Source organism: Schistocerca cancellata, chromosome 5 (assembly GCF_023864275.1).
Source record: "Schistocerca cancellata isolate TAMUIC-IGC-003103 chromosome 5, iqSchCanc2.1, whole genome shotgun sequence".
In the NCBI taxonomy this organism is placed as follows: domain Eukaryota; kingdom Metazoa; phylum Arthropoda; class Insecta; order Orthoptera; family Acrididae; genus Schistocerca; species Schistocerca cancellata.
The window spans coordinates 227533411-227546213 of record NC_064630.1 but is presented as its reverse complement, the minus strand read 5'-3'; the positions used below and the strand labels follow the sequence as shown (position 1 = coordinate 227546213).

At 43.7% G+C, this 12803-nt stretch overlaps 1 protein-coding gene across 23 annotated transcripts in view; it reads right to left on the bottom strand.

The window, feature by feature from the left end:
* Positions 1-12803, bottom strand: part of LOC126188844 (uncharacterized) — a 2133693-nt gene that overhangs the window by 1554222 nt on the left and 566668 nt on the right. For 22 of the 23 annotated variants that reach the window (XM_049930478.1, XM_049930484.1, XM_049930467.1 and 19 more), the window contains one exon: positions 10186-10290. The exons of the other annotated variant lie outside the window; for it this stretch is intronic. In XM_049930478.1, the coding sequence (XP_049786435.1) occupies positions 10186-10290 (105 nt within the window). The remainder of the gene's footprint in view (positions 1-10185; positions 10291-12803) is intronic. 23 annotated transcript variants of the gene reach the window in all.

Sequence of the window (12803 nt, the reverse complement as noted above, 5' to 3'; positions counted from 1 at the left end):
AGCTGAAGGTGTGTTCAGCTGGGGATGGGATCTCTATAGCACAGACATTTGAATCAGACCTGGAGGCCAGGGCATGTGCTGTAGTCCACTGGCAGCTGTGGTGACGGTCCGGGCAGCAGCACGGGCTGCCTGGTTGGTGTGGTGGCTACAGGTGCGGGATCTGTCTGACTGCTGGTGGAAATAGAGTCATCTGCTGTCAGATCTTCCTCGGGGACTAAAAAGCGTGTGGCTGCTGGACCTGGCAAGTTGTCAGCTGGCTTGATGCGGTTGGTTGAGACTGTAGACTGTTTCCTGTTGCACTCAATGTCCAACGTTTTTTCCCTCAGATGATCACATGGTGTGGTCCAGAGCAGGAGAGCTAGAGAGGTGACTGTTCTGTGTTGGTATGCAACATGATGTGCATGCAGTGCTGCAGGCTGCACTGCATGAATATCTTCCAGTGCCATACTGCATCGGCTCGTGCTCTCAGAGACCAGCCATTTGAGTGAGCAGGCATTTTACCAGAGTGGGTGCCATGGCTCCATGTGGGGGTGATACTTCTACAAAATCACCCAGTCTTGTCAGAGGCTGTCCATAAACGAGATCGGCACATGCCACATCGATCTCCTCCTTTGGCATTACTTGCAGGCCGATCAGCACCAGTGGGAGTGCCTCAGGCCATGATGTGTTATGGAAAGTTAAGGCAGCTTTCAGAGTCCTGTGGTGCCGTTCAACCATGCCATTTGACGCCGGATGATAGCGTGTTGTCTCGTGTAATCGGATGCCACACTGTCTGGCGACGTGTGTGAACAATGTGCAGTGAAACTGGCGACTGTGGTCAGTCGTCACATTACTGGGACATATAAAGCAAGCCACTCAGGTGTCAACGAATGTGGTGGCAACGGTCTTGGCAGTGAAGTCTATGATTGGTGTTGATGCAGCCAGTTAGTGAAGTGGTCCACTATACTTATAAGATACCATGTGCCTTAAGAGAGGGAGAGAGCAGGCCAATGAGGTCCACATGGACGTGTGCAAATTGACATGTTGCATTGGGGAACGTGCCTCCTGACTTTGGCAAGCTGACATGGCATGTGAGAGCATGCCCATTTGCAGCAGTCCTTCTGAAACCTGCACCAGATGAAACACACAGCGAGGAGGATCAAAATCCTGTTGGTGTCAGGGTGTTGCAGCACGTGCACACTGTCGAGTGCACTGCACCGGAATTTCTCTGGGAGGAACAGTTGGTGAGCACTGGCTGAGATGTCACACCAAATTTTCCATGTAGTTCTGGGGACAGGTACCAACCTCTGTTGCAAGCTGCTGGAGGTGGCGTGACAGAAACTGTGCATTCTCCTGTACTTTGCCAACGTCCTCAAAGTTTTTACAAGGATGATATAATGGCACACGCTCAGGTCAAACAATCAGCGACTATGTTGTCTATCCCCGAAATATGGCGGATGTCAGTAGTAAATTGTGACATTGCTGGATATGACACGGTGAACAGAGTGATTGTTGTGAAACACATGAGTAATCAGTTTGTGCTCAGTGAAGATGATGAGTTGTCAGACTACTACTGATGGGCGGAAGTATTTCACTGCTGCATATACCGCAAGCAACTCTTGGCCATAAGCAATCCAAGTGCATTGCGATTCCGATAGCTTCTTAGAGATAAAACTGAACATCTGCCAGCTCCCATCAAGGTGCTGTTGTAACGCCATGCTGATGTCGGTCTGGCTGGCATTCACCACTACATCTAAGATTGCACTGTATTGCTTCTGTGACATTTAATTTTGAGTCCATGAATCTCTACTTCAGCATGTCTGTCCAATTCACAGGGGTCTTTCCTTTCGAATTGGGACTGTGTAGTGCCTTAGTCATGGGCTCTTGCATGGTGGCAGCATTGGGCAGAGCATGGCGGTAAAAGTTCAACATGCCAAGGTAACGGAGTTATTTCTTGTGCATCTGAGGATGCAGCATGTTTAGAATCACTTGCACTTTGTCCAGCTATGGTGTCAATCTGGTGGAGGTAATTAAGTGGCCATGGACCTCGTTTCTCATCACACTGAATGCACACTTCACTGGATTGACAATGATGCCAGCTTCACTCAGGTGCTGAAAGACGGTAGTTAGGTGGTGGCAATGGATCTTCAGCAACTTGGACTGCAGCAGGACATCGTCAAGGTATGTGAAACAAAATGGCAAGCCTCACAATATGCCATCCAGGGAATGCTGCCAGGTATAGGCAGCAGTGCAAAAACCATACATCACAAACAGGCTTTCAAAAAGCCCAAAGGGCAGTACAATAGCTGTTTTCTCAATGTCTTCAGGTGCCACCAAAATTTGGGTATTTGCCTTTGCACAATCAATCTTGCTAAATAATGCACAACCTGCCAATGCGTGGCTAAAGTCTTGAAGGTGTGGGACTGGATCTGTCTGGCACTGTTTGTGAGCTAAGAGCATAACACTCCCCACATGGGCACCATGACTTGTCTTTCTTCAGTCTAAATGTGGCACCAATGACCATGGGCTGCTTGACTGTCGAACTGTGCCTTCCCACAGCGTGACCTTCAAATCTGCCTTTGCTACTGCAAGTCTATTGGGTGCGAGTTGACGTGGGTGGCATGATGTGGGAGGGCAGGACGTGGTTATTGTGTCATGCACCATCAAATGATTAATGTCCTTTGGTGCACCAGCCAGGCAAGTGAGGTCATGGAATTTTTTGAGGATGTCATCATATGGTCTAGAGCACTTCACAGTTTTTATACTGTACAATGTGGCCTGCCAGTGCTGTATCACTGTCTTTAAATTTGTTGTCACATCAATGAGCTGGCCATTTGTTATGTTGGCTAGCAACCTGTAGTGGCTAAGAAAGTCTGCACCCAGGATCAGCTGATTTTTCAGCCACAGAAAACATCCACAAATATGTATGGTGTAGTCCTAGGTCTAAATTACTGTTGTGTGTGCAGTAAGTTTTAATGGCCAAATTGTTTGCTGCCTGTGAGGGAGGGTACCTCAGACTTCCCTGCTGTCTCCTAATATAGGATGGAGGAATATTGCAAGGTCTGAACCCGTGTTTACAAGATACTTCACGCTGCCCACACATGCTATGAAGAGACATCTTGATACTGAATTGCAGCCAGGTGCTCATAGGCCTGGTTGCACTTGGCATTTGGGAGCATGTAGGGAGGATGACACTTTGTTGCTTCATTGACGAAGCATGCATGCATGCTTTATGTGGATTTATCAGTTCATTCTTACATACATTTTAGTTGAATTTCAATAATTATTACAATTTATCCTAGAATGTTGTGGTTATCATTAAGTGTTTTGCAAAATTGTATTTATTATGGACTAAAGTATGGATGGGCAGGGGGGTTAATTTGATGGTCTCTATTGTCATGCTATTGTAATGAAAAGGAAAGTTGCTACTCACCATATAGCGGAGATACCGAGTCGCAGATAGGCTAAACAAAAAGACCCTCACAATTAAAGCTTTGGGCCATTGACTTTTCTCAACAACAGATGACACACACACACACACACACACTCAAATGCAGCTCACACACACATGACTGCAGTCTCACGCAATTGTAAGGTTTCAGTTGCCTGAGACTGCTACATGAGCACAAGCTGTGTTTGCAAGAGTGTCCGTGCATGTGTGTGTGTGTGTATGTGTGTCTGTCATCTATTGTTGACAAAGGCCAATGGCTGAAAGCTTTAATTGTGAGAATCTTTTTGTTGTGCCTGTCTATAACTCAGCATCTCCACTACATGGTGAGCAGCAATTTTCCTTTTCATAATATTGTACATTCCATCCTGGATTTTCCATTGTTTGATTATTGGAATGAAAATTAAAAACTAATGGTAGAATACAGAAGTAATTGTTACATTGGAAACAGAGAGCTAAATGAATATATTTGTCATGTGTATCAGATATTTTTGATTTTCCCATTTATGTTTTATGACTTTTGTTGACCATGAGAGAAGAATAGTAATATAAGATGTCAGATTTTGTTATTTAATGAAAATCTTCTAAGAAAGTTAGTTGTCCTGATCTGAATGAAGCTGCTGCACACTATGCATCAGTCTCCATCTTTTGCAGGAAGTCCTGTGTTTTGCAGTGATGGTAGAGTATCATGTTTGTATGCCAAGAGAATTGCTTTCAAGTATTTCTACCCTGGTCACCAGGAGAGCTGGGTTGTATGAGCAATTTTTTTCTCCAGGCACATGTTTAGCTTAGATTTAAATTTATTTTCTGTTTTGACTACACTCTGATACCATGCTATGATGTTTTTCAGCATCCTTTCTGATTAAAAACTGTGATTCTGTAAGGAGGCTATGCTTCAATTCAATTATTCTTGAGTTATGAGTGGAGAGTAGCCTAATGTGTTGGAATTAATAAAGTCTGTTATCCATTCCTGAGTTTTTTCCTCCTATATATAGAACACATCTGACAACTGTCGGGCAGCATTTCCCCTATGAGCACTGACAAATGGTGATCCAAAGGTGCCCGGAAGGAAAAGTAAGGTGACCGAGACACAGCGAACCATGCAATGGTTGAAGAGTGCACTGTTTCAGGATTAGCACTAAGCCTTTGCCACCATTCTGGCCACACAATCATGTTCTTTGGTTAGCACAAGCAGAGGCATATTTCTGCTGCATGGGAAAAATGACCAATGTGACTAAGTTTGCCCTTGTCTTAAATCCGTTGGACCACAGATTTGCAGTCGAGGTACAAGATATCATTACTGCACCACCTGAGAAAGGTGCATACACTAAGCTCAAGACAGAATTGATACAACATGCTGCTGCCTCCCTGGAAGATCACATGATCATATTAGGCAAGTGCTAACACAGGAAGAGATCAGCAATGGCAAGCCTTTGCAGTAACTGTGCCATCTGCGCAGTAAAGTTGACATGGGCATAGTATCGGATACCTTGCTATGAACATTATGGGATATCCACTTGCCACTGCAGATCAAGGCAATTGTTGCCTCGGAGATGGACATGCAGCTCAATTGAGCAACACACAGGTATGTTGGTAACATTGCTAGTATGGTAATCAGGTGAAGAAGTGTTCACCATCTTGTTTGTTCCCAAATGTCACTGACAGTCAGTAGCAGGCACAACTTATTGCCGAACATCCTTCAAGTGCCTGTTTTTAATTGATGGAGCATCCGGTATAGAATTCCTGGTAGACGCTGTCTCTGACCTGAGTATATTGCTTTGTATGTCTCTGCATCATTGTCAGGTGCCAATTGCTTTTTGCCTAACAGCTACTAACAACTCTTCAATTGCGTTGTATGCCAGTCAGCTGTTGGACCTTAATATTGGACTGTACCACCCATACGTGTGGGATTTCACCATTGCGGACATCACAGAGGTAGAGCAGACCTGGTGCACTACCAGCGCCTACCAAATGTGGCGAATGCCCACTTGGTGGACAACATCACCAGCCTTGTTGTCACCAGCTTCCACTCCCGCACAGCAGTCCACAGTGCCAGCTGACGGAGGCTTCAAGTGGTGAGTACGCTGCATTACTGAAGGACTATCTCACTTTGACCAGACCACCCGGGGCCCCAAGGTGAATACCCCGTGATACAGTGCACCATATTAAATCAATGGATGGACTCTCCATGTTGTCTATGTCTAGATGTTTGCTAAATGTTTGGCTCCGGACTGTTTAGCAACTGTGAAGGCCAAATTTGATTTCATGCTACAGGAAGGATTAATGCAACCATCAAAAAGTCTGTGGTCACTGGCATTGTACTTAGTGCCAAAGAAAGGTGACACCTGACACCAATGCAGTGATTATTATGGCTTAACTTTCGAACAGTCTCTGGCAAATACTTTATACCACTATTACAGGAACTTTAATTACACACTACATGGTGCCACCATTTTCACCATCTTGGACTGAGCAAAATCTTACACCCTGATACCTGCAGGTGCAGGAGACACACCAAAACCACCATAATCTCACCTTTTGGTTTATATGAGAGAGCATGATTATGACCTTCGGCTTATGCAATGCAGCTCAAATGTAGCAGAGATTTATAGATTCTGTTCTCCAAAGATTACCATTTTGCTTTGCTTACCTTGATGATGCCCTGGTGTTCTCTACCAATCTGGACAACATCAGCTCCTGCTTGAGGTCTTCGGATAACTAGAACAATACGGAGCCGTAATGAACATAGCAAAATGTGTTTCTGGCAGTCAGAAGTGACGCTTCTTGGTCATAAAATCTCTGCTTTGGGCTTTCTTCCTTTGACCAAGAAGGTAGAAGCAATACTACAACCACCCAGGCCACCTACAGCCAAGGAATTACAACATTTCTTGTGCGTGCTTAATTTCTACAGATGACACCTTCCCCATGCAGCAGAGATACAGGAACCTTTGACAGCTCCTAATGTTAAAACAAGAAGTCTGTTGTGCACTGGATAGAAGATATGTGCTCCGCATTCAAGGATACAAAGAAGGGAAATGCCAATGGCAGCGCTTTAAGCATCCCCAAAACATGATGCAGCACGAACTACTATTGTGGATATGAGCCAGATACCCATTGGTGCGGCACTCTAACAATGCCTGGCATATTACTCCCACACATGAAATATATAACTGTGAGCTTCTGGCTGTACCAGGCAGTCAGATATCTTCATCTGCAAGTCGAAGTATGAGTCTTTACTTTCACGACTTCTCTGTCTTCTACATTGACCTCTAAATGTGTACCAACCACAGGTAATGTATGTGTGGTGGAGGGGGGGGGGGGGGGGGTAGTGGTAGTTAAAAAGTAGAGCCAAATGTTGTAAATAGGGTGGACAAATTTGAGCTTCAAATCCCTCAGCTTTCCCATTGCCAAAGGGTACCTTGTACGTAGATGAATTCTTCAGACATGAGGCTACTTTTTTTTCCTTCATCACCCTTTTCTAGAACACTTGTGTTGTATGTGTCAGTTATTGCTTAGACCTTAGCAATATAATTGTTGAGAAGAACTCTTTTTGTATTCCAGGTAAGACTTCTTGTCATCTTTCTTACAGGTGAAATCAACTTGACTTTATGGTGCAAAATTAATAGCTGCCACTGACTGCACATGCGTTTGTTTCTTGTACAAGATTGACTGCATTCTTTTTTAAAATGATCCAAACATTAAGTCTTCATGATTTTCTTTTAGCAGCTTCTATTGGTTAGTGGTTGTTCATTGTTAAAAGTGAGGTTGATAATTATATTTGGGAGCCCAATGCTTTTATTTCTATATGAGTAGTAGCTATATCTTTCACAGTGGCCATAGGAGGGTGTGTGTTTCCTGTTATAAGTCTCTGTGAACCGCACATTGGTCTGCTGTAGCTGAGAAATTACATTTTCCATATTTTACATATACACTGTGTATCACTGTAGTGTATGGCAGAGGGTGCTTTTCATTCATATTAAGATTTCTTCCTGTTCTGTTCATGGATGGAGTGTAGGAAGTATGAGTGCTTGTTCGCTTGTGTGTAAGTTATTATTTGGTTATTTTTAATCTGCTCAGTCACTTTATGGGATAGATATATAGAGGTCAAAAGAATGTCCATAGTGTATCTCCTGAAATATGGTTCATGAATTTTTCTAAGCCAGTTCTTGTGGTATGTATATCTTTCTTTCAGTGTTTCCCACCTGAGATTTCACACCATTTCTGTTGCACTCTTTCACCAGTCAAACAAGTCTGTGAAATTTCTACTGCTCTTCTTTGTATACACTCTATGTTTCTGCAGTGACACAGGTCCCACCATCTTGAGCAGCCTGCAAGCATGGGCTATGTATAGGTTTTGTATGCAGTCATTTGTAGAGAAACGATACCTAGCATCCTACCAATGAATTGTAGCCTACCATTTGTTTCACCTATAACTGAGGCTATATGGTTGTTCCACTTCACATCTCTATACATTGTTACTCACAAATATTTGCATGACATAACTGACTAGTTGCAACTAACTAATCCTGTAGTCAAAGGATATCACACTTGTTTCATGAAGTGAAAAATTTAACGTTTCCCTACATTAAGAGCTACTTGTCAGTCTTTGCACAAGGCTGATATTGTGTCCACATCTAAAAAGGTACTACCACAATATGTATTGGATTGAATTTGCTCATATATAAATTCATCGTTTGTGAAAATCCTGAGATTGCAACTACAACTATCCATCAAAGCATTATGTATAACTTGAACATCAATGGTATTACTATATTCCTCCAAGTCAAACCAAACCTTCTTTGGTGTCAGTAGATTACCCTCAGTCCAGGATAATATGCTGCATCCTGTTTGTCATGAAATTTTCATGTGTCTGCCTTAGAAGGCATCAGGACAATGATCCCTATTGTAATTTTGCTCTGTAAGTTGGAGATGAGTGGGGTAGCAAATTAGGGATGGAGAGGAGAAAAGTAAACACAAAAGAGAAGCCAGGTTAGAGTCAACTACATTACATTCATATACACACATAAAAAAAGTTTTGCATCACCCCGGTTCCCAGAACTCCTGAAGATAGATGTTGACTGTGGATATTTTATCACAGACATAGTCTCTTTTTACTGTTCAGAGATGTCAGTACACCCGCCCAAAAATGTAAACAACCATGCATGAGCAGCACCTATTAGATTTAGGGGGTCCGACAACCAATCAGTTCCAGTCATTCCACCAGGAAGGAGGTACATGACTCATGTTGTATGTAGTTCAACCATACCTAGACGGTCAGTACCGCAGTTTGATTGCATCCTCTTTGTTACTTTGTGCCAGTAAGGGCTCTCAGCAAGTGGTGTCCAGGCATCTCGGAGTTAACCAAAGTGATATTGTTTGGATATGGAGTAGATACAGAAGGACAGGAACTGACGATGACATGCCTCATTCAGGTTGCCCAAGGACTACTACTGCAGTGAATGACCACTACATATGGATTATGGCTCGGAGTAACTCTGACAGCAATGCCACCATGTTGAATAATGCGTTTCATGCAGCCACAGGATGTCATGTTATGGCTCAAACGGTGTGCAGTAGGATGCATGATGAGCAACTTCACTCCCAATGTCCACGGCGAGGTCCATCTTTGCAACCACAACAACATACAGCACAGTCCAGATGGGCCCAACAAAATGCTGAATGGACCACTCAGGATTGGCATCATGTTCTCTTCACCGATAATCGTCGGAGATGCGTTTGGAGGCAACCTGGTTGGGCTGAATGCCTTAGACACGCTGTCCTGTGAGTGCAGCAAGGTGGAGGTTCCATGCTGTTTTGGGGTGGCATTATGTGGGACCAATGTACACCACTGGTGGTCATGGAAGGTGCCATAACAGCTGTATGTTACGAGAAAGCCACCTCCAACCAACAGTGCAAGCATATCAGCAGCATATTGGCGAGGCATTCGTCTTCATGGATGACAATTTGCATCCCCATTGTGCACATCTTGTGAATGACTTCCTTCAGAATAACGAGACATCACTTGACTGGAGTTGCCAGCATGTTCTCCAGACATGAACCCTATCGAACATGCCTGAGATAGGTTGAATAGGGCTGTTTATGGACGATGTGACCCACCAACCACTCTGAGTAATCTATGCTGAATCGCTGTTGAGGAGTGGGACAATCTGGACCAACAGTGCCTTGATGAACTTGTGGATAGTATGACATGATGAATACAGGCATGCATCAATGCAAGAGGATGTGCTACTGGGTATTAGAGGTACCAATGTGTACAGCAATCTGGATCACCACCTCTGAAGGTCTCGCTATATGGTGGTACAACAAGCAATGAGTGGTTTTCATGAGCAATAAAAAGGGCAGAAATGATGTTTATGTTGATCTCTATTCCAATTTTCTGTACAGGTTCCGGAACTCTTGGAACTGAGGTGATGTAAAACATTTTTTGATGTGTGTATACGAACCCACAGTACAGTGATGGTAACAAGATGTATAGCAAGGCAAGGTTTGGTATGGCATTTGGATGCATGGACTACAGAGAACATTACAGATGGCAGAATACAAGGCATGAGAGGCAAGGCTCAGCTAGTTATATTCTTTACTATATGAAACTTAAATGTCACACAAACTATTCACATGAGATTAAAAAGATACAGTTTGAAACACAGGTGTCAGTGAACACAAGTATTATGAAGGGAAATGCAGGTACATGAAATATGAACTGTTTTCGTTTCATGTTTCTATGATATAACTCTTACCGCTTCTCCTGTTTGAATGCACTCGGAACTGGCATCATCTTCTCCCCTGTTGGAGTTGGTGGTACAAACTTCTAGCCGGAGGTAATAAAGAGTACCTTCAACAACCTAAAACAAATGTGCCTTTTTATATATCAGAACCACAATCAAGTCCAAATCTGAAGGCAGGTTCATAAATGAAGTATAACACTTACAAGAAAAAGCACATTTAGTACTGTCACCAATGTACAACCAGAGCAGAACTGACCTCTTGGATGGAGAATGCAGCTACTTATACAAACACTGAATATTGCTGAATGCCAGTATTTATACAAACATCAAGTATTCCTGAATGTACAGAAATTCTTGGCATATACTCTCGCTGCATAACTGGCATGTTCCGTGGGAACAGTGTTGTCCCGCCAAATCAGTCTGCTTTGCAGGCCAGTTTAGATTTAGTGGTAAGAAACGATGGTCCAGGCACCTAAAAGTAGGCTGCCTATCATGACTGGTATGTTGTGTTGGAGTAGTACTGGCCTACGTTATCTATCTGCTTTGCAAGGCGGCCTGTACGTCAGGGGCAAATAAATGATTTTTGAAGCCACTCTTGTGTAGCCTGCCCTGTATGACAGATGTGTTGTGGGAACAGTGTCGTCCCGCCAAATCAGTCTGCTTTGCAGGGTAGTCTACATTTAGTGGTAAAAAATAGTGGTCCAGACCCCTACAAGTAGGCTACCTATAAAGACTGGTATGTTGTGTTGGAGTAGTACTGGCCTGCATTATCCACCTGCTTTGCAAGGCAGCCTGTACGTCAGGGGCAAATAAATGATTTTGAAGCCCCTGATATGTAGCCTTCCCTGTATGACATGGATGTCATGATGTCATGGGAGCAGTATCAGCCCTTCATCATTTAAGAGTACTCCCTGCACTACACATGGAGATGACTTGGCTGGGCACAGTCTTAAATGGATAGAGGAAGGGACGGATAGAATGAAAGGATGAAGAGGAGATGCATGACGCAGGTGTAAGATGTAGAGTGGTAGTGTGTAGGTGAGAAAGGAAGAGGGGGGACAGAGATGGAAAGAGAATTAGGGAGGATGATTGGTTAGAGGAAGGGGAAAGAAAGACATTGTCACAGAGGGGGAATGGAGGAAATAGACAGAGAGAAGTAAAGGAGGAGATTAAGAGACAAAGAGAGTGGGGAGGATGAGATAGACACATATAGTTGGGAGAATGGTGTGGGCACAGAGAGGGGAACGAGGTGGTGTGTTCAATATACATGTCAAACTTTTACGCAGGTGAAGCCAAGGGGAAGAGGCTAATAATAAATAATTGCTGGTGGTCAGGTTTGCACTGATGATCCACAATATGCCAGCCGGGGATGCTAACCATTACACTATCGTGCATGCCCCACATGTCATGGCATTACTCCCTCACCTGGAGAAACAGCAACCCCCTCTTTCAGAAGTTCCCATTGGTGCTGACAACAGTGTACTGGATCTAGACCTTGTCAATGGTCCTCTTTATGGTGGTACTGTCAGGTGTTTGCATTCTCGTCATGTTGTTACATCCCCTTCATTATGATGCACATTGAAGGTAGCCATCCTACCAAAGCTTCACAACTGTTGAGTGGGTCTTCATTTCCTTGAACCTCCCTTTGTCAATATGCACCTCTGGACTGTGGTAGGGCTTCATAGACAGGACAAGGATGATGTCCCTGTACTTAAGTTGTCTTGATGAAGGGTCATAATTCTCGACTTCAAATGTGACATCCGAATAGTGACAAATGATATGACACCACCAAAAGCAGTGCTTTAGTAATTTTTTTCATAGTCCTGTTGTCCACACAAGCATAAAAATTCATACCAAGCCTCCTGGGATCTATCTCACCCACTGGTGCTTAGCGTTTCTGTACTTTTGTCTTTCTCCTGGACATCCAGTGTCCACATGCAAGCCAGCTGCCTTGCTTCTTCAGCGCTGGTGATTATGTTTGAGGGTTGCACACAAAGTAATGCAGCGCACATTTTTTCTTCAATAATTCTTTATTGAACATAATGAGAATTACACACACAAAAGAATGGTGTTTTATCTACACACACAAATTTTCCAGGTAATCTCTATCCCATTTTATGGCCTTCCTCCAGCGTGAAACATAGGTGTGTATGCCCTGTTGGTACCAGTCCTTGTCCTGGTGGTGGAGCCAGTGCTTCAGTGTGTAAACCACCTCCTCAACATCCACAAAATGCAGAGTTGTAATGGGTCTGTCCTCATGAATGACAACATCAGCTCACTGCAACATGCGAGGTGTGACAGCTGTGGATGGTCTCCCTGACCACTGCAAATCATTGAGCTCCACTGAATTGCCTGGTGACCTCACCCTCTGTGCCCAGTGACTAACTGTGCTTCTGTCGACAGCAGATGCTCCATAGACTTTGCACAAGCATTTGTGAATATTCCCCAGTTTCTTTCTCTGTAGTGAGAAATTCGATGATGGCATGTTGCTTGTAATGTACATCACCTACAGACATAATTTTGAAGCTGTCCTGCAGCTACACTATCTCTCGGGTATGACGGAAACTTGGCGGATGCACTCAGGGGACTTCAAATAATACGTATGTAATGTTTCACATTCACAGCATTGT